This window comes from Xylocopa sonorina, chromosome 3, assembly GCF_050948175.1.
Source record: "Xylocopa sonorina isolate GNS202 chromosome 3, iyXylSono1_principal, whole genome shotgun sequence".
NCBI lineage: Eukaryota > Metazoa > Arthropoda > Insecta > Hymenoptera > Apidae > Xylocopa > Xylocopa sonorina.
In genome coordinates, this window is record NC_135195.1 from 2,199,422 (window position 1) to 2,222,304 (window position 22,883).

A 22,883-nucleotide genomic window follows, 5' to 3' on the forward strand; every position below is an offset into this window, starting at 1 on the left:
TGTCAGATGTGTTCTAGTTGCATTACGAATATGGAACGAAAAATTATATTCTGCTTTCAGTGAAACAACTTATGCTTTCCTTGAGCTAGTGGTATCTGTGAATTCTAATTGAAAAAAAAACGAAAAGCCTGTGTGCAACCTACACACAAACTTACGGAACATGCTCGTCGAGACTTCTGTATACGTAGAAACGTTTAGGAACGGTCGTTAGGCCGATACAAAAACTATAATAACTTGAGAACAAGGTCGTAACGCATAATTTACCATTTTTACGTCCTGAATCCACCCGTGCAGTGCTTTTTACGCATTACAGAATATTTTATACTGTAAGATATATTATTCATCATTCCTGATTGTATATGTACATCTGGTATTGTTTATATTTTCATGAAAAAAAAGAAGAGTCAGTCGGCCCTGAATATGTAAGAACTATTATACCAACATAAATTAAGCCTCAATTAAATAGTAAACACTCCTTCCACTCCAAAAAAAAACACGAAACATTAAGCTACTAAATTTTATATTATAAAAATTTTACTTACTCACCTATCACAGACAATACACAAAATCCTCAGGCCTGAAAGTTCGGAAATCTTCATTTTTATCGCCAAATATCCCCGAATAGAGTCAAAGTTCATTGTATAAAACAAGATGTATTAAATGTAAACCACATATGCTGATGAATAAACGAAATAAAAATGGATAACTTAATTGGTTAAAGTAATAGCCTAACTAGCGCACAATCCGAGTTCGAATTTCAGTCTAGACAACCCGATCGGCCGATTCTTTTTCTCCTACAATACTACCATGCTTTCAATGACTGTATCCAAATATAACATTAGTAAAATGTTGACCTTTAAAAATATAGCGATTCACTTTTATTGCAATTTAAATTCTTTAGCTGACATTACCGTTATAAACCTTACGCATTACAGAGAAATATAGCATGTGCTATACAGGCGCGTTAGATCAAATCTCCAATGTATGCGATCGGAACATCGCCAAGACGTTAAAGTTTCCATGCAAATCAAAATCATATCGCTCTCGACGAACTTCCAAACAACACCATCCCCCGCAAACCTTGTCAATGCCTAGTAGAACAATGTAATCGAAAGTTAGCGGTGTTTGAGTGTACGTAACGGTGTTTCAGGAGAAAGCTTAGCCGAGCTGCATCACGGTTCCGCGGAGATCGTGGGTGCCAACGGGTCGCTGTTACTATTCCTGTCCGTTCTCCTCGGCCGGATACAACAGGTGCTCAGATGAAGGGCCGACGACGTTCGTTGCGCCACGGAATGGTGGCGCGAGGCAAGCACCGCGACGCCCCGTCACCAGGTTAAAAATGGCCCCATGACACCTGGCGCTGCGCGCAACACCTGGACTTTTATATTATCGCTGAAGAATGGACGCAGTCGTGTGGATGCGCGAGGAACGACTAAACAATAGGGTAGAGAATGAAGGAGAGAAGGAGAGGGAGAGAAAGATACAGGGTGGAGAAAGTGAATTGGGTAGGTTGGACGCGTTGTGAGAGAATGGGCTGCAGGCAGGGGAAAGGTTGGCAGCGTTGATCCTGTTGAAAGTGACTCTTTCCGCGCCGCTACGGACGCCGGTTTCTGTTTTATCGATGGTGATCCTCCCTGGTCGAGACGAGCACGAGAAGCGCCACGACTTTGCGCTTTTGTTCTTCCACCCGTTTCAGATCTGTTCAAAGGGAACTCGTCGACGGAAGTGGAAAAATTAGGCGGTACGTTGAGCTATCGGAATCAGGGAGAAGAAATTAGTGGATGGTGCTGGTTGCTGAATCGGTTACATCTATTTTAAAGCCGGGGATGTGGGTAAGAGTTGTAAATTGGATACATGGAGGAACTCAATTGGCGGATTCTTAGTCTTCCTGCGGTTCTCGTACATAACCGTTCGTCTTGTGCCTTTGTATTTGGCTTTTGGAGTAGTATGGTATTATTGGGTTTCTTTAATTTCGCTGAAAAGTAGAACGATGTGACAAACTAGTTCTGCTGACGTCCAAGTGTTAAAGATGTTAGATTTAGGAAGAAAGAATCCACCAGCGAGTTACATAATGTAATAGATGAACCTCTGAATCGTGAACTAGTAGAAGAAGGTAGCAAGGTGCGATTCAAAATATGTGCATATCTTTTACTTCTTAAGTTAATTCGTGTAATCAAAAGAACCAGTTTAACATCAGTCGATTTCACTTTTCGTATGTTGATCGCGTATAATAGGTCTGGAATCATGGAATGCATAATCAAAATGTAATAAAAATAATGTGTACAGACCTAATAGGTGAGTATAGAAATACACAAGCCATACAGTTTTGACATATCTTCTGATTCAGTGTTTGGATGGATTGAACTACAAAAGAATTAAGAAATTTGAAGAGAAGAGAAAATTTTACGAGTTCACTGTCCAAAAGTTAGTTTTTCTTCACCATTTATATGTTGCTTTTCTTGCACCTGTTTCTTGCGAAAAATTTTCTACAATTAATTAGTTCTCATTAGTCACTGGTGGTTAAACTTTGTTACGATACATTACATGACGCATACGTATTATAATATGCATGTACGAATTTTATAAGGAAAACAAATTATACAGGTACACAGAATGTATAATAAAAATGCAGGTGAGCGTCGAATCGGTCGCTGTGAAATGATTTGTGGCTGCGTACATTCAGACTAGTCTGACCGGTATGTAAATCAATGGACGGTGAACATGTTAAATTTCAATTCAACGAATCTGTCGTTTCATTTCCATCAGCACATTTTAAAATACATATTTCTTACATAATCCGTAATCATCAATTTCATATTTTATATCTGCTTCTCGTAAGTACCACAAAAATTTCCACTAATTATATATTACTGTTTAAAAATTTGGAACAACCACGATATTCGAACCAAATAAGCGTTCTCCTGCATACGTTTTTTTGTTTTCTTTTTTTGTTTTTTATTAAAGATGTATTTTTATGTCAAAATATATATAATTAGACAGAGGATGTACAATAAAATGCATAAAATATATAAAGCATATGCTTTGCGATTGGAGTACGAAATTCAATTTTGTTGGTCAATTATTTAACTATTTGACACTGATATTGAGTATTAAGAAAAGAGAGGATTCTTAACAATTACTTTCCATAGAAATAAATGTAATATATATTTGTAAGTTGTTTTATGCAAAACATTTATTTACTTAGGAAATTCTTAATTTTTTTTCAAAATCGTAATATGCTCTAATCATTTAAACGATTGTGTAAATTGCAATGAACGAAAATATTAGTTAAATCAGTAATAAAAAAAAAAAAAAAACAAAGCGGACCATCAACGTTATCAAACCTCTCAGTAACCAGAACCGATTTATCGATACAAAGGATGAAACAAAAGATCCAGCTTCAAATTCGGCCTCAATGAAAAGCGATTGGCTCTTTCTCCCTGCAGTCAAAACGTTTCTCTAAAATTTCACAGAAGAACGTACCGCCTAATTGTTCCCGGTTGCGTCGATTCGAGGCAGAAAAAAGAGCTTTCACCCCGATCCTGGCCGCGTGAGAGGGTGCACGTGCACGAGAAATCGGTGCACGCTCGATCAAATTTCCGTAAACGTGTTCCACGATCGATGCTTTCTAAACGTGCAAGTGGGCCACTTGAAGCGGCGTGTGCAGGGACGTCGACAGAGGAAACGCGGACCACGCGCCATCAATTTCCTGCTGGATACGTATCGATGGAGTTCGATCACCCTCAGAAACTGCATCGCGCGCTCTTGCATTTCTTTAAGAGGGGTCAGAAAGGTTTATCTGCAACCAATGTTAGATTTCCTACGTTTCTGTACGCTTACTTCTGAAAAACCGCAAGTATTGTTGAAGCCAAACATTCTTTACAACTACATAGACGAATTAGTATTTAAATCTTGTTAGTAGGAATTTTGTGTACCTTGTTCGTTTTATATCGGGCATTTTTCTAATTTGTATGCTATTTTAAACTAAAACTGTGTTATAGAAATGGTATGTTTTCGACATGTTTTCTATTAGAGCAAAACCTTATTATTCTGGAAATTACCTATATAAATAAAAAACTTCTTAAATATGTAGACACTGTGCTGGACTACATTTTCCTCACTTATAATTAGTAATATTTTCTCTTGATAAATCAAAAATTATATTTTGAGTCAAAGTAGTGGCTTTAAATTTTGGCGAAGGGACAAGTGCAAGAAGGATTGAACAAAATACAAAAAATGAGTTAAAAGTAGCGTTGGTAAGAGAGACCTTTCCACTCGTCTTAATGCATTCACTGCCGTTCCGACATTTCGAGCTCCGTCTATGGAAACACGTTTCATGCAGCACGAAGATCCATGAAACTTGTTTCTAAACTTCTGTTAACGTTGGTACGTCGAAGAAATTTGTAGTGAAACAATGATACCTGTATACTAAGCATATACCTGGTTTGGCAACTGCAGTTTAGACGGAGGGAAGTTTGTGCGAGGATTATTCAATTTTACTCTGAATTGCACATTATAAATTAAATAATAATATTGCAATAAAATTTTTTTAATCCGATTGGAAATCGTATGCCAGTGAGAAAGAAAGTAAAATTTAGTATGTAATATTCTGTAATTATCGTAACGATTTCTCCTTCTATTTTTTATATAATTTCAGTGTAGTCATTCTGTCCTACGGTAATTTCAAAATTTATATAAATAATACTCAAACAAACGGAGCAAAAAGATAATATATTCCTTAATTGGATTTAGAACAATAAATAAATATTAACTTCAGCTAAAAGCAACAAATTAAGCAAGAAACATATGAAATTTACCTCACTAATTTTTGGGAACAAAATATGATACCATCTGCCAGAGTTGACTTACTACTTCGAAATTATTCATTTTATTTCATTTATGTTATTCATTAAAACTAAGATCACACAGTAAATTACTTTTTCCAAAGAAAAACATTATAATATACTTAATTTTCTAAACATTAGGAAAAAAATATCGTTCCGAATAAATCGAAATTAGTATCATAATCATGTTCAGTCCAAAATTAAATCGCCCTCGTGCAAAACGTGTTCACTGTAAAAAGAATATTCGATTAGGTACGGACCAGTTGAGCGAGGCTCGAATTATCAGTATTATCTAGTTTTATAAAGAGCCAGGCCACACACGTATGGAAAGAACCGGAAGTCATCATCGAGCGCGCGAAGTCGGTGGTTCAGACCAAGCAGTATCGAGCAACGCGACATAATCGACGGCAGATTAGCTGTGAGGGTACATTTGCGCATAAATTGCTCGATTCGAGTCTGCAGCCAGCAAGAATATCGAGAAAGTGATAAAGCGCCGCACATGTCGGACGTATGCTTGAGCCTGTTCACTGAAACGAGTACAATGTGCTTAATTCGTAACATCGACTGCTTGCGTCACGAACAATTATATACGTACCTTCCTAGCTAGTGAAAATGTTAGCCATAACGTACGTTCCGTTGTTTTTTTATTGACTTATTGTAAAATAACAAAGAATACACGAATAAACCGGGTCCTTAAGAATGAAAGTGGTACAAACGAAATGATTGCGGCGTTTAATTATCTCAATAATATCATTATTACTTTAAACAAGGCTCGAGCGTAAATTCTTGCGAAATATCTTCCTCTATCGACTTTCATTTTAAAGGACCGGAATAAAAAAATATCGTTCTACACCATCTGCGACACTTCGAAATAATTAAACTTAAGGATTTAAAACGTGATCGTTGGTCTGAAACAGAGATATATCCTTGGATTAATGGAAGATTGGGAGATAATGAATGTTTTTGTTACGAATCGAAGATCGAGCATGTGTAAAGTGTTTTTGAGCGATGAAATGGGCACAATACGCGAAGAAATATCTGAAGGAAGGACTATGCAACTGCCAACCTGATCCCAAGCGCATCAATTAGTGATATCAAGCGAAGTTTTAAAGCGACAGCACACAGCTAGGCGTTTTACATAAACTCTTTTTTTCCGACGCTCGTTGATCTGTCACTCGAATGATCAAACATTTCGATAACACGCGAGCAATCGGACCGCGACAGATCGCACAGTAATAATTGAACTCGACATAAAAATTCAAAGTTTTCTCCAACTGCGAGACTATGAAATATATGATATGCGTTTTACAAGACTTTGTTCCATTTTTTTCTACCACTCTCATATTAAAATTCCGATTCTCCTGCATCGTCCTATTTAACAAAGTTCATTTCCAACATTTAATATCTTTTATATTGCAAAGATAATGTAAAGTCAATAAATTCCGCGTTTTACATATTTACTCTTTTTAGCCGCGACGCGAAAGAACCACTCCCGAAAAACCAGTAAGAGAATCATCCGAAAATTCAATCGAAGAAACTCGAACTCCAAGATTCCTGTGTAGATCCCCAATCCGAGCCATCGCTTAAAATCTAAACGATCCTCAATCCCCAATCACAAAACTTCTCCGAATCTACTCCCCGCCCGTTTCGAAACGCGAGAGAAATATTTCGCATTTCGGCTCGGGTCCCGTAACTCCGTCGGAGAATCCATCGCGTCTGGATCGCGCGAACGGGTGTACGCAGAAGTACGCGGGCCCGAAGTTACCGCGCGACCACTCAAGGCGAGATTGCCTCTTTTCCATCGGAAACGTCCGCTTCTGTCGGTTGCCTGGACAAACTGGTCCGCGTAGCTACCTCTGGCTAGGTCCAGCTAGTCGGAGATTGAAGTTCTAAAAGGACAGCCAGCCACGCGCAAACTACCTACCTGCCGCACTTCCGTCCCCTACTGTATGTACGTTACAGCGAGGTCTCCGAGGGAATGCAACGAGAGCGGAAGCGAGAGGGATGGAGCCGGTTGCTCGACAGATTGAACGCCGTTCCATCGATCCTCGTTGATTCGACGGCAACTCTATTTATCCACCACCGGCCGAGAAATAGCTTCCGAGCCAGATTCCTCTCCGACGATCTACATTTCTCTTTCTCGTTTGGCGTGTGTCGGTCGATAAAGACGACGCGCTAAATGGAAAACGTTCCAGCGGTTCGAACGGTTTTTACGTTTTACAAGCGGTGTTAACCGCTGTTCTTTTTTAATATCGCAGGGTTGAAACTATTATATTTCATTTTTGTTATTAGCATGTTGTTCAGTCCCGCCGAACAATGAATACCGATTCAATTTTTTCATTTCCTCTACACATCTGTCGGATAGTTGTCCATAGCAGCAATAGCATCCATGAAACTATTACATTCGAGTCAAGATTTAGCTGTTCTTTGCCACGTGGCAAATTGCTTTCTGCAATTTTTTTTTGCACTGTTGTATTTTTCAAATTAATTACTTGCTACGGTCGAAAGTAAGGATACCCGGGGGCACCCTCAATGAGGATGGACATTTTACTGTTTCTCCAACATTTAGTTACTCAATTAACTTCAACGTCCGTTTCCCTCACGAATTTCGTAAGATTACAATTGTTTGCCCTCAGGTTAAAATTACACCCACTGGACACTCTTCGTTTTAGTATATATAAATAATCTATTTATTTGTTACGTTATAAAAATCGAATTATAAACGCCACCTTAACCCACTGTAAAACATTGCCTTTTTTAAAAATGAACTGGATATAGTGAATTTATGTTATAGCAGATATTGTATATTGCGATAAGAATAATTAATAGCATCTTAACCAAATTATATAGATGACTCCAAATGTTAACTCTTCGCGCTCGACGACTTTTTCGAGATGATTTTGCATATTTGTGACGAATGTCTTAAAGGTAAATAAAACGTAAAATGATTTGATATACAAATTAACTCTTAAAAACGTTATATCTTAATATTTGACCTATTTTATCTGCTTTTTATTTCACCGGTTATAAATTTTCTTCTCTGTGATATTTTGCTAGATTCATCACAAGATGTCCATTTCTTGTCTTATGGGGTATCACTGTCATTTTTAGATTCGCTGTCCATTGCTCTAATTTTCCAATTTCTTATACCTATCTCCATCACTGCTTTCATTTTTCTCTTTATCACTAAGTTTTTCGTGCAAATAAAATCGATCTCGTTTTTCAATAGTTGAAAATGGAATTCATCTTCGCTCGAACTAATTTCTCTTCTAAAACCTATTTCCGTCGGGCTTCGATACTTCAAATTAGTCGATGAAAAATTCGAGTTATCTCTCAAGAGCGAAGAGTTCATTTCGAAGGAAAGGCTTGCTCTACGTTCAACGTAAATGTCTATTTTCGTTAGGAACTGTTACGATTAGCAGGCTATGTCGTTCGAGATGAATCTAATTTAGGTTATTTTGACGTTTAAACGATTCCAGTCTGCGAACAATCGCGTATGAAGATCGAATACATAGAAGATAGTAGTATATAGTTTCCAGGAGATCGCGTGTCTGTCGATTTCTTCTAACGTTCGTCGAACTCTGTGCACTGTAAAATCGATTCTGAACTAAAGCGTGAACAGACAGGAAGGCTGGATTAAACACGAGCTCTTAAAGAAATTTCACGAAAAAGGTAGCTCCAGGGCAACTTCTCAAGTCTTTCATACAAGATAACGCTTTGGCGAAGTAAATTCGTAATTAACCGATTGAATTTAATCCATTCACTGCCACCTACAGGATATCTTATAGCAAGCATATGTACCAAGACTGCCGACTACGAGATATCTCGTAAACTGCTCTACAAGTTTAGATTGATTGAAATTGGTCACGGAATAAGTTTATAGCCGTTTAAGTTAGAAATTATCTTCTGGCATTTGAAAAGAATAGACATTCTTTCAATTGAACGTTTAGTTTAACTATGAATGCCTTTGGAATTGGCAACAAATCTCCAACAAATTCAAGTAAAATGCAAGATGGTCATTTTGAACATCTCTTTTGGTGATAATCAGATACGAAGTGGCAGCGGCAAGTCGCAAAACTTGGGTGTACCTCGTAAACAAGGCACAAGTAGCACATACATTTGCACGAACTTTTCCCATCATTTTCAGGTACGAAATCAATTCTTCTCGAAGCACCTCTTACAAAGTTTTCCAATTTAATTAACATTTCGTTTCATCTGCAAATTCTTTTGAAAAATGAAACAACGTTCGGAATAATTAGACTGAAATGCCACTCAACTTTCGCCGTACGAATTCTTTCAAAGTCTCATCATCGATTTTATTCGGAACGAAGCTCGGAAGCTCGCGATATATTCGCTTGAATTTCCTAGCAACATTCGAGCAAGTTCCACGAAAGACTTCCCTGGAAACTACATCGTGATCGTACGGAATACATAAAATGACGAGAAGAACGAAAGTTCTTGCGCAAAACGGTCATTTGTTGCGAAAGACTTCGGTAGGAGAACGAGCGTATTCTGTTGCGTTTTCAACGGATACATTTCTTATCTTTATCCAGGCTTTATCTTCACCAGCGCTATAACTGGATCGGTTCTCCCTCGTGGGTGAAATTTTAAGCGAGTCAGAACTGGTAAAATTGAAAAGGGAGTCGAACGAGAGGCAATTTATAGCAGCCAGCAATTGCTAAGGAACCAATAAAAGCGTTACGATTTATCCAGGGACCCGTAACTTCGTTCCTTCGTTATTGTGCTCCCTTTCATTTTGATAGATGCGCGTGTACACGTTTCGAACGTTAACCGTGTTAAACATTTATGTTCTAGACGATCAGGCTGGAAGAATAAATTGCACAAACCTAAAGGAACAATACTCTCACTATTAAATATATATATATATATATATATATATATATATATATATATATATATATATATATATATATATATACGTTAGAAGCTCTATTTTTGCAAAAGAATTGATTTATTGAAGAATAAAAATATCACTGCTGTTCAGTGAAAATTTGAAACAAATATGATCGGAATGACCAGTATTATTGGGCTGATAGATATATCAAGGTACCAAAGCTCTTCGATCCGATGTTGGTCTTACAATTCAGTAAACGATTTCGCTAGCAATCATTTGGTAATTTTCCGTAACCTCATTCACGTATTCCGCATCCGTAAAAACGAGATATCAAAACTTACTGTAACCAATCCAAGTGATCGTAACTTTTGTTAACCGTAATTGACCAATGTAAATCATACGCCGTCTCCCCCAAAATAGGAAAAAACAAGGCAAAATAGTGGAGACGCGACGGAAACGAAGATGGAGAACTGGTTCCCGGATAAAATTCTCGTTTGTTCGCATTTAAAAACGTCCTCGTAACGGATACGCGTTTCAAGATGCAAGACAGAATATTTTTCTTCTCGCACGCCGGCTCTTTCCGGCGAGAGCACGCTTCTTATCGCGGAGAACGCTCCTCGATCCTTTCCGTTTCTACCTGTCCGTCTTTCCGCGCGGCTCACGAGGCAGGAAGCGGACTCGTTGAAATTAAAATAAAAAGCAAATAAAACCGAAACTCGCGAACAGCGACAGGTTACGAGCACGAGGAGTCATTTGAATGTTTTAAGAGGAAAGTTCCGAGCGGATCGCGCGGAAGCGTAAGGTTCGAGCTCGTAGCTTTATCGCACGATCCCTAACGGAACTGGTATCCAGTGAAATCTAATAAGCCGTGCGCATTCCCAGTGATAAAAAACGCGTCGTAAAAAGGGATAGAAATGGAAGGAACCGTTACGCCTCTTGTCCTGCAACGCACGTCCCTATCACGCAATCTCACGCGATGAAATTGTTATCGAAAATTCCATTCCCGAGCGTAACTATGTTCGCGATCGGCGAGATGGAACACGGTATCGGCTGTAAACGAATTATTTTTATTACGCAGCTTTCATTTGTCACGGTGGAACAATCGGAAGACTGTTTTACGAGGTTCTGCGTAACAAGCCGGATGGCAGAAGGAGAAACTTCCGTTTGTAGACAGAAGCTGGACATACGGTACCGATTGGAAGTTCGGATGTATTTGCGTTTGTCTTCTCCAGTTAAATATAAACTGTAGAATTTGCTATCTTACTATATATCAATCTTTGTTTATTATTTTGTACAATAGTGGTATTATTATTATTATAAAAAAGTATCCAGATTTGCTTTAGCTAGAGATAATAAAATTTTATTTAATATTGTATCATATTTAATAAAATACTAAAATATGATCATTTTTAGTATAACAATCTCAAACAATATTTGTTATACAAGAGTTAACATTGCTCTGTTTCTTATCATTTTCTTATATTATGTTATGTTCTTTTATATCTTTTTCTTTTATTTTCATATTTTTTTACATTTTTGTTTATATTATTTTAGATTTTGCTCCATTTTATTACATAAAACGCTGAGAATCCACCCTAGTAGGGCAGTTAAACACGCAACCGTCAACCAAAGGCTGCCTATAAGTTTATTGCATGACTATTTATTATTTACTGTATTTCGTATTTTATTATTTCACATATTTACTATATGTGCTTTTTCTTATAAATGATTTGTAAAAACTATTGTTTCACCACTATGGCTTCGGCCCCAGGTGAACATTCCTTGGAAAAACAAAGCGCTTACCTGTTTACTCGAACAATGCAAAAAAATGGACACCAATTAGAATAGATTCACCATACATAATTGGTCAACTTAAAATTGTATTATAGAAATCGTAAAGGACAAATGATACAGATCGAACGACGTCCTGATTTATCGCTAACAAACTGCAACGAAAAGATTCGTGAAAAAGACCACGGATTATCCCCTGAACCGTGAGCCGGAATGCGTTTGAAAAAGCCGAATCCTGGTCTTTATCATCGCGTCACAGCCGGCCCGTAACCCGATCGTACCGCCATTGTAAACGTCGCTGCAAGAACACTCGGAAAACGAAGAACTGGCACAATTTGTCGCTGCGTCCGCTAGGAAGCCGCCTGTGTGCATCCGAGGCAAATATGCGACGGGACGAGATCGTTTCCACGCGAGCGTGGACCACGGGGCAAAATGGCAGTCGTTCTATCGCCGCTAAGCCACTCTCACGCAAGCTGGACCAAGGGAGATAGCGCGTTGCCTGTTATAAATCGTTGCGTTTTCATTCGAACCGTGAATGTCAACGCCTAAGACCTGTTACGCTTTAAAATTCCATACTAACTACAATATGATACCTTGAAATTACACAAATGCAAAGAAAAGAAAATTTCTCACTTTCTAAAATCAAAATTGCGATCTTTTATCAAAAAAGACTCTTCGAACTTAATTTAAAATGGACGTCACGATATTAATCACAACCAATATAACAAAATGCCACAAACTCTTCGATACCAATGCTCTAATCACATATTTCGTCAATAGCATCGACGAAAATAATTGTCCACGAGGTTTCAGCGTTTTCTCATTAGCCCGCGCTCCAGTGACGCGCGTGTACGGTCACAAACAAAAAGGTCGAAACAAAAACGTAGAAAGGGACATAGAGGCGTTGTACGTGCGATGCGTATGAAATATTGCGTTATTTCTAAGTCCCCTTAACTCGTGTTTCGCGAACACGCGACGTAATGCCGGATGCGTGGCACGTTCCGCAGAATAAGGCGAAATAGAGATCACATTCAACAGAGCGACGTCGCCGTCGCCGTCGCCGTCGCCGTCGCCGTCGCTGTCGCTGACAACACATCGCTTTCCAAATAAAGTTATTCGCTGAAAAGAATGGAATAACGATCGAGAGAAGGAACCCTTTCACTGCTATTGGAGTATGTAAAAAGTATTTGAAAATTTTGTTTATTGACATGTATGCACAACTTCAAATGACATGTATGTAAACTTCAAATTTATTTAAATGTAGTTTGAATAACTTTGCAAGTGCTACTGATTGTTTAACTTAAATTTTATTCAATCTAATTGCTGAATACCACAAGCGTGAATACATACAAATGGATTGACCAGTAATGTTTAATATTTTACAAATCTTCTAATTGTAATACTTACACGTACCCTACATCTAAATCTGTCCGAATAAAATTGTATCTTTGTTGAAATTTTCAAGCGGTGTGTCCAACAGAAACTAAACGAAAGCTAAAGCATATCCACTTTGCGCAATCTCTCCGACTAAGGTTTCTGATTCGTATTTTTTAGATTTGAGGTTGTCGGTTTTTAAGCTCGACTAAAGAGAGACGCTCGAATATGTCACCCTCGACAACTTACCGATTTTACGAGCACGATATATCACGAAAGCTACTAGAACCAAATACGCATGAACAAACGATCAATTCGAACATTTCGCGAGCGAAGACACGATAGAAAGGATTTACACGTACCGACCGTAGGGGTTAGTGATAAATGGCGACCCAATATTGACGTAATATTTCGCGTTTGTTTGTGTTCGCGGCTTAGATAAACGGTTAAACGATGACTCGATACATGATAAAATATCGTATGAAGAATGGAGAGAAGTGAAAAAGGATCGATTAAATGAAAAGGAGCGAATTTGTAAAAAAATATTATTGCGAAATGAATAAATTCGAAAAAAGAAAGGAACAAATGTATTCGAATAGACGAGAAAAATGTTTATTCCTATTATAATTTTCGGGAATTAATGCTTTCAATTAATTTTGTTTTATGTTATCATGAAAATATTTTATTTTATCCTGGTATCACGAAACAGTATGCGCATGTTGCTGCGTAATTCTAAAATTAGAAAAGGAAAATAATACAAAATAGGCAGCAGGAGACAAGAAAAAATGTGAGGAAGGATTAAGTGAATAAGTGCTGACAAAACCAACGGCAGAGTGAAATGAAATACGGGTAGGGTGAGCCAGAGAGGGCAGGGAAGAGAGAAGAGAGAAAATGGCCACTTTTATCCTGGGGTGGCTATTGCGGTTCGTTTATTGTCCGATTATTAATTACCTTCAATATATTGGGATGCTGCAGGATCATAAATAATAACGAGGTATCCGAGCTGTCCTGTTGCAATCATTATTTACCGCGGCGTATTACGTTGCTCGCCGGCTTCCTGAATCGCTACTGTTTCGAAAGCTTACCGAGGTGAGGGTATACGAGGTGTTGAATTACGACGAGCTGACGAGAAAAACCCGAATAAATATCGGTTGCAAAAATTTTCCGATGTTCGGCCACGGTCCAATTATTGCTTTGTGATAAATTCAAATTTAGGGATACGTTGTTTCTGCGATTTTCAATTTATTCGATCAAACTGTGCACAGTATTATCGGGTTCCGTTATTTTTCGTACAAACAGAAGTATAATAAAAAATAGATAATTCCAATTATGGAATAAGTATAATTAAAATCCCATTTATTTATGATTTTAAATTTGTGAATTTAAATAATATAATATTGTAATTTAAATAGTATCTAATATTTCTAGTATTGTTACACAATACATATTTCATATCATTACCATATCATTTACATTAGATATAACGAATATGGTATACTGTTTTATACTATTAGGTTGACTTATATTATATTTTATATTATTAGGTTATACTACTTATATATACAAACAGATTAATTATAGAATGTTTGCATTTTTTTAAATCGTAAGAGGTCTCCTAATTCTTACTTTGTTACGGTTAAAGATTAATTTAAAATGTTATAGTTTTCTTTTTTATTTACACATTTTTTGTAATGCACTATCTTGCGACATATATTAACAATCTTGCAGTAATACTAAAATTGTTTATTATTTCGGTCTTTAACATTATCGACACTTCGAAGTACCAAACGACTAATAAGCAAAGACAAGAAAGTCGACTATGAAAGTCGATGGCTATCGATTTGATGGGAACTGAGTGATTGAGCACTACCGATCGTGCACTCGACGGGGTGGTGAGCGATGCGTGAACGTTGATGGGAAGAAATCGATGTCTTCGTCGTGGAAACTTGCGCAATCATCGTTCTGCAGTTGTAAAACTAAAACGATAGAAGCAAGAGAACAATTCAAAGTCAATGCATTATTTAAACGGTTTTTATGGATCTCATCATGACTTGAGCGATTTTAATTTGTAAATGGCCTCGTTGCTAGTCTTTGACATTCAAATATTTTATTAATGGTACGCTAAACAGTTTTAAAGTAGAAACTAAATATCGATAGTTATTCAATTTCTGTGACAATAATTTGCAATCTTCACGAAAAATGTTAAGAACTAATGAAACTTACACGTGTGTTGTCACTACAATTAGCTATAGAAATCCTAAGTTCCTAAACTCAAGCGTCAAATTGTTATACGAATCAAATAAAAATGAAGTTTATTTTCGTACGAGTTAATTTACTACGAGCCAAAAGTGGGAAAACTGGAAGAAGTTAGAGCGAATTAATGCGCGGATCGAGAAAGTTTAATGAGGATTTAAGCGTTCCCAGTGGCGAAGGTTAGCAATAACTTTTCTTCGACTCTTTTTGTCTTACTCGCTAATACATATCGAAAGATCGATAGAACACGGTACGCTGAACGACAAAATCAACACGGGATGAAGCACAGTTTGCCAAAGAACAATAGATTCACGAGTCCATCGAACATTAATACCCTTGGGACGTCAACATTCATCGAACAAGATTCAGAGTACGTAAGAGACACCTCGCAGCGTTCTCGGCGGCGTTTACAACGAAACAAGACGTGAAATACGACGTCGTCCGAAGAAATAGTCTAATTTCCGTATTGCGACGTGATGGCTGACCAAACAACAAGATGCTCGATTCACGAATGCCGACTTGCCGATTGGACGAAACAAACGGAACGTTCGCTCGAGACGGTCGAACACGGAGACGAAGTTAAATTGGACGGAGTCGTATCGAAGCCAGGAAATGTTTCGAGGCTGTGACCGATGCTACCGAATCGCGAAACTTTCTTAGGTCCATCGTCGTCGGATCGTACGCGTAGCTCCTATCGACTCTCACGGGTATGACACGGGAACTATTGTAAGCGAACGGACATTGATTTCAAACCCTTCGAAGGTGTACCGTATTCGGTTGAAAATAATGACATTAATAATCCCTCGTCTGCGATTAAATTTCTATTTAAAAGACGCAAAAGTATTGTTTTCTTAATAGTAATTTTAAAAGGTAACCGTAGAAATGAAAATGAGACTGAAAATTGGAGTAATCGTCATTTCCGAAATTTGAAGTTGACTCGAAGTTTCTAGCGTACACTGTATTAGCATTAAAAAACCGTATACGTTAAAAGCGATACGTTAAATGAAGTTCATGTCAGTACACTTAACATTATCCTCTTAACATGGAAATTCTCTTTACCCTTCCGATGCACGTCGTTCAAGTTCATCACAACTTGTGCACGTGACATTTCGCTGACTTTAAAATTCAAATTTAATATTAAGCCAAGGAAATGTGGAAACGTTTCTATTGTATACTCCGTGATAAAATGATAGCACCCTATCTCTATAAATAAAGAGAACCTCTCGTTACTTCCTTATCTACATTTTATTACCAAATTTAACGCTGTAAAAAGTTATAGTTTCTAAATTATGACTTAAAAATATCGATTCGTTTTTACAAGGTCATAGACGAGCGTATTCGCGAACGCGCTACCGCATTGCAATTATGTATATCATTTTTTATGAAGGTAATGAGTAGTAAAACAGTTTGCGCCTTGAAAAGTTTATAACATCGAAATATTGCATTTTTTCGAATGCGTAGAATGCGAGTTTTGTAGCAATTTTGTAATATCCAATGGGATTAAATATCGTTGCGTAATTAGAAAATAAAATTATCACAAAAGTTTCGCGTCAGAAAACTTCCGCGTTTACGTTCTGCGTTACCGCGGAACGCGAAACGAAAGCAAACCAGCTACACAACGACTCATTGTTACATCGTAATTGACCGAAATGAAGTTTGAATCACGAAATATGACCGCATTAGAGGAAGAAGTTCTCTAACCGATAATCATTGATATCTACTGTTGGCGCGTCTATTGTGAGACTATTACGCTACATATTTGATACATTGTGATCTGGTTTTACGGATTCGTTAAAGTGCAATGTCAGTATTGGCACGTACCCATATTTTCCAAGGAAACTTGTTTTACATTTTAATTTTTTGCAGTTAATTTTTAAGTACAATTTTTATAATTATACTTACAATGAAAATATATTAAATAATGCAAAAAATATAGCTATAAAAAGTTATTTTATTGTATTAGCTGCTGTGGAGGTGCTCCTTTTCTATAATCATTTTTTTAAATCCAATATTCCACCGTTTAAACGTTCTAGCCTTAGCAATTTATCAATTTTTTTTGTTTCAAAAGGCGTAGTAAGCGAAGATATTTTTGTTTGTTCTGTGTATTATTAGAATAGTATTATACTTATTATTAATCCAATATATTCCTACCTGTAAATAAAAAATCCTACATATAATTGAATTAATGTTGGGTAAAGAGTGTGATGAAATTGACCTCTAACCGTACAGTTGTTATCAGTCGTCTAACGGTAATAAAACTGTGTCCGTTATAAAAGTTGAATGACAAAAGTGACAAAAATGAACAGCTTTGGAAAAGAGGAAACAAATACGGAAGAAAAAGATATGGACAAGCAAAGTGACGACGATAGTTTAAATCAAACCATTGTACAATAAAGTAAAAGCGAGTAAAGCTAAAAAAAATAATTAAAGAATGTACGCCAATGCCTTTAACAGATTGTATCAACGCATTGTTGACGGGTCTACGAGTTTTTTCTCAACTTGATTCGATAAACGGATTTTTTCACGTTCCGGTCAATATGTGTTCCTCAAAACGCAATTCGGTCTTTATATTAGTCCCATTACCTTTTGGCCGTTTATAAACGACGACTTTCAAGAATTAGTTAAACTTAAAGTAGTTAAAATTTACATAAATAACTTAATAGTGACTGGTACTGACGTAAAAGGCGCTTACGAAAAATTAAAGATAACCTTGAAAGTCGCGGAAAAGAACGGTTTACGCATAAACTGAAAAAAATGTAAGTTTCTTCAGCCACAAGTAGAATTTTTAGGGCACATAATTAAAGATGGACAAGACGGTCCATCGCCGAGTAAAGTTAAAGCGGTATAAGCGTTCCCTCAGCCTACGAAAAAGAAAGATGTACAAAGTTTCCTTTGGACTCATGGGATATTTTCGAAAATTCATAAAAAAACTACGCCCGAATAGCATAGCTGCTATCGGATCTTTTGAAAGATGGAATTAAATTTCAATTCAGTGAAGACCAAAGAGGGTCGTTCGTGACATTAAAAACTGCGGAATCGTATTGCACATTATTCAACCGCAGGCTATTACAGAATTACACACAGATACTGATTATAATGGATATAGAGTTGTCGTGCTGCAGATGAACGATGGAGACAAAAAGTTTCATCCTGTTCATTATATTTTTTTTTAACTTCGTACAAGTTAGAATTATTAACTGTAGTAAGTGCAGTAGAAAAATATCGCGTGTAATTATTAGTTGACGCTCTGTGTCACTGTGATCCAGTGTTACTTATCGAAGATAAGTTTCGCGAGGTTGTTCGGAAAAGACAAGACGAAGACGAACGAATTACGGCGATAAAACAAGTACCAAAAATGAACCATACGAAGATTATTTACAAGAAAGCAGTGTGCTGTATAAACGATGTAATGACAAAAAAGTCATTGTCTTGCCGACGAGTATAATTTAAGCGAGCGAGTAAAAAGAGTGATAAGCTGTTGCATTTTGCACCGCTCTATGAAACTAAGAAAAATTAAGTTATGTGCACTAAGCGCAATATTACTTGTAAATAAACTTGTAAATATTTATAAATTATCTGCAATATGTAATTGTCTATAATGTAAACTACCTATAATATCAAAAAAAAGTCACATTCAAACATTTAATCCTAAGAGGATTTTATATTCGCGCATAACTTCTGACACATTGGTCCTTGTAACAACCCTATTGGAATATCATCCCGAAGAATATCAAACAAATCGTACCAGTTATCGAAATTGAATGCCCATCAAATATCAATGGGGAAATGGCACAAGAAGATTCCTAACACAAGATTTCGCGAAGTGGAACGAATGCCATAAGATGTTTTTACGAGACGTCTAACACTTTATGGGGAGAGGTCGAAGGTGCAGATATATTTTATCAGGAAGCCTGTTATCGATGAAGCAAAAGTCCCTTCAAGCTTTTGCGACACCTAGCTCGCATATACTCGGAGATTTAACGGTGCAAGCCGCTGCGTCGACAAAAGAACACCTGGATTTGGATTACGTTCCCGTCGGGTGGTTCAAGCACCCTCGTGAATTTGCGCATGGCACCCTACGTGTGTCAGCCAGGAAGAAGGACGATACATGATAAAGTCTATTATTTTAAAACACACATGCTGGTTTACTTAAAAGCATAATATTCAAAATATTCTTTTGGATTATTAGCATGCCGTAAAAATAGGTTCATAAAATATTATGTTATAAAATAATTATGTTTATAAAAGAAATGTGAGATAGAAGTCATAATGCAATAATTACATAATTATGACACAGAATTTGGCTAATATTGATATAACGGAGGCTTGAGAGCAATGCGTAGATATAGATTCGCAAATTATTAAACTTTGAATGTCTTAAATAAAATCTAAGCGACAACCATAGAGAGGTGACTACTTTCATAAAATGTTTTATTTGCCTCCATGTTATTCAGAGGAGATTCTCGAGCGAGAAGAAAGCAACCGCGAGCGTTTAGTGTATTGTGAGCTCTTTCAGACGACGCGATGAATAATGGAAGAAACGAAGTTAAGTGATCCATTCAGTTTGGTTCTCTCTTGGGTTTCTATGTTGGCCCAAAAACTTTCGTACACGTATGCATACGCTACCTTGCATGCGCGTTAAAAACAAACAATAAAATAGTATTTTCTAATTGAAAAATATGAAGCAGTCTGAAGAAATAGTTCTAATTGAAAAAGGAATTAATCCTTGAAAATATTTCAAGGATTAATTACAAAATAGTAGTGACTAATATATTTGTTAATCGCATTTTCTTTTAAGTACCTTTGAGCAAAACTTGGTGTGAATGATTACATTGAACATAAAAACCTCCTTTCTTATTTAATATATTTGATTTCTGAAAATATTTGATAAATTACATTAATCATATTAAAAGATCGTTTTACAAATTAAGTTTACCTAAAACGAACTACTTTGAAAGTAATTTGATATAATTTTATATAAAATATTATATGTATATATGTAAATAATTTAATAATTCCATCATTTCTTTTGACAATTATGGTAATATCAAATAAAAACTAAAATTTGCATGAAATTTGTAATAGATAGAATGGAGTGTACATCTTTTAACTAATCGAACGGAAGAAATGAAGTATGCAAATCTGTTTAAATTACTAATCTAGAAAAGCAGTTTATCCATCAGTTCTTCGAAGTTCTCAGTCAAACTCTTTAAATCACCCACAAGACTCGAGGAATCGCAAAAATAATGAATAAACCATTTCTGAAAAACCTGTCCAAGTGTTAATTTTTAGAAGCACGAAATCCAGACTACCACAAAAGCTGATGAATGCAACGCGTTTAACGCTTCGCAAAGTTCAAACAAATCGCTTCGGTTTCTTCTTCGCCGCGATTCAACGTCTCCCCGGATCCCAGGTCCAATCAGGCGGCAACCTCATCAAGCAACAGCGAATCTCTACTTTCCTCGTGCCCTTTTTCCCCAGTCCCTTTCTACAAAGTATCCGCTTGCTCCTTTACCTCTGTTCTTTTTCATCCGCCGACGTCGGCCGAAAAAAGTCCTCCTTCTGGTCACAGTTTCACCGGCAACAGCCTTTTATGCCTTCGCTCGTATTAAATCCCTGCTGCGATGATTAAAACATCAGCTCGCTCGTTGGCCTTCGCGTCGTTTCATCGGTAAAACGCGGTCAAATAGCACCGTGGAGGATTTCGTCCCGTGCTGACCACTTTTCTCATTTCCAAACGCCTGATGCATTCCTTCGCACGCCGCCCATATTGTCTGCGTTCATCCCTTCACGCTTCGACAGAGTGGACGTCTCGCGTTTGACAAATCACCCTCACGATTCTCATCTCCGTAATCTAATTTCCTTTTTTTATTTCCCATGTTCCACTCCGAGCTCGATCGTCGAGGGGAAGTTGCGCGGTGAGATGATGAAATTGCGATTCTCTTAGGGACGGACCTAGAAGAGACGGGGTTGAATAGGGGTAGTTTCAACGAATTCGATTGATGGAGACTGGTCGTGCAAATTGATAAAGTCGAGATCGGGTGATGAGCGATTGTTTTTGCTCCTTCGAACTTTTCAAACACTTGGGACAATGGAATTTGGTGGTAAGCAAGTTAATTTGAGGAAGTTCTCGCGCGGGAAAGTGGTAGCGCAGAAGAGAACTTTCTGAAGCATTTGAGACACCAAGTACCCGTTTATGTTCAAGCATAGCTGATATTGTATAAGATAGTGCGATCAATCTGCGATAAAATTATTCTATTCTCAGTTCTATGAAAGTAATTTTTCATGTTATAATCTAGATGCAAAAGCAGAACACGATTCAAAATTAACAAACATATGTAGAATACTTAATATAGTCATTGAAAAACAAATTGACTTGTAACTCTAACAGTATAAATACAATTTACACATCTAAGGAATATAATTACTTTTTAAAATGAACTTCTGTCTTAGTGTCAAAAGGGTGTTTTCTTTACTAACAGCATTTGCGTAAAAATCTACGTACTAAACTATTTATACACGTTAAAAACTATTTATACACTTTTTTATCGCCTGTTGTATACTATTACATTATCCTCAAGTTAGCTTGCAATAATACAAAGAATTGCAATAACATAGCACCGGAAATAAATTTCATTTCGTTACGAAAACTGATTGCGGCTTTTCTACTAGAACAACGGAAGTGACCTGCGGCTATATAAAATCAGACGCACGTCTGACGCTTATAGAAAATTCCACTTGTATACGGACGCTGCTTCTAACCGCAAGCGGCGATCTTCGGGGATCTTGACACGTATAGAAAATTCTACCTTGAACAAAGAACTCGAAGCCATCCTCCTTTCGTGTCTTTCCTTTATCTACTCCCTCAATTTTTTCAAGTTACACGTCTCTATGTAGAGTAATTGAACTGAATAAAATCGAAGGAGAATTCATTCATATAACATTATTAGGAATTATAATGGAATTTATTTTTCTATTACTACTATTAAATAACTATTTTAACTCTAGAACTGTAATTAACTTTTCTCTATCTTTTTAATGAAATTCTTTAAGTTAAGGTTGCGATTGCATAATGTACGATTACGAAGTTGTATTTATAGAACGCAATTCGTTGAACATAAAGACTAATGATTATGTCATTTAAAAATTGTATGATAGCACACGTGTGCTACTTTTCTTGTAGCCGATCCGTAGCTGGAAAAGAAGTTTATATATGATAAGTTGTTGAATTTTATTAAGAATGTATTTTTTAGGTAACACCACTTTAAAAGACGTGATGTTCTGGAATAATAAGTATTAGCTTGTCGTTGCTCTGAAGAAGGTAATTTTTAAAAAAATTTGTTTAGCCACTGTTTGTATTATATATTAAAATTCTACAATTAAATATATCATACGATAATATTCGGACATCGATATTATTTTTGTCTTCTACTTTACATAAAAAAGCAATAAGTAACAGAAAAGTATTGTAGGATATTACGTAATGCGCTATACTAAATACAGAAAAGGAGAACAAAATTTTCTATTTATTTTGTACATCGTTATTTAAATATTCAAAGAAAAATTGGAATTCAATATCGTAAAAGTGGAATAATGCATAATAAATTGAGGTTATTAAAATTGTCGGATTAAGAAATAACTCTTTGAGTCTCTTTACATTCTCGTCATTATTATTTATTTACCAGTTCCTCTTAACAAAATAAAAATCACTATCAAAATATTTCACAAATGTGCACACTCAATGTCACACTCGTGCATTGAAATCG

General features: G+C 36.6%; 2 protein-coding genes across 4 annotated transcripts in view; one reads left to right on the forward strand and one right to left on the reverse strand.

Annotated features, from left to right (window-relative positions):
* Nucleotides 1-1,334, forward strand: part of LOC143422491 (limbic system-associated membrane protein) — a 331,439-nt gene extending 330,105 nt beyond the window's left edge. For 2 of the 3 annotated variants that reach the window (XM_076893174.1, XM_076893176.1), the window contains exon 8: nt 1,151-1,334. In XM_076893174.1, the coding sequence (XP_076749289.1) occupies nt 1,151-1,263 (113 nt within the window). In that variant the 3' untranslated portion in view covers nt 1,264-1,334. The remainder of the gene's footprint in view (nt 1-1,150) is intronic. The other variant, XM_076893175.1, reaches the window with a different exon arrangement.
* The window catches only part of LOC143433449 (uncharacterized), a 125,723-nt gene that overhangs the window by 6,861 nt on the left and 95,979 nt on the right, over nt 1-22,883 (reverse strand). The gene's annotated exons all lie outside the window — the stretch shown is intronic.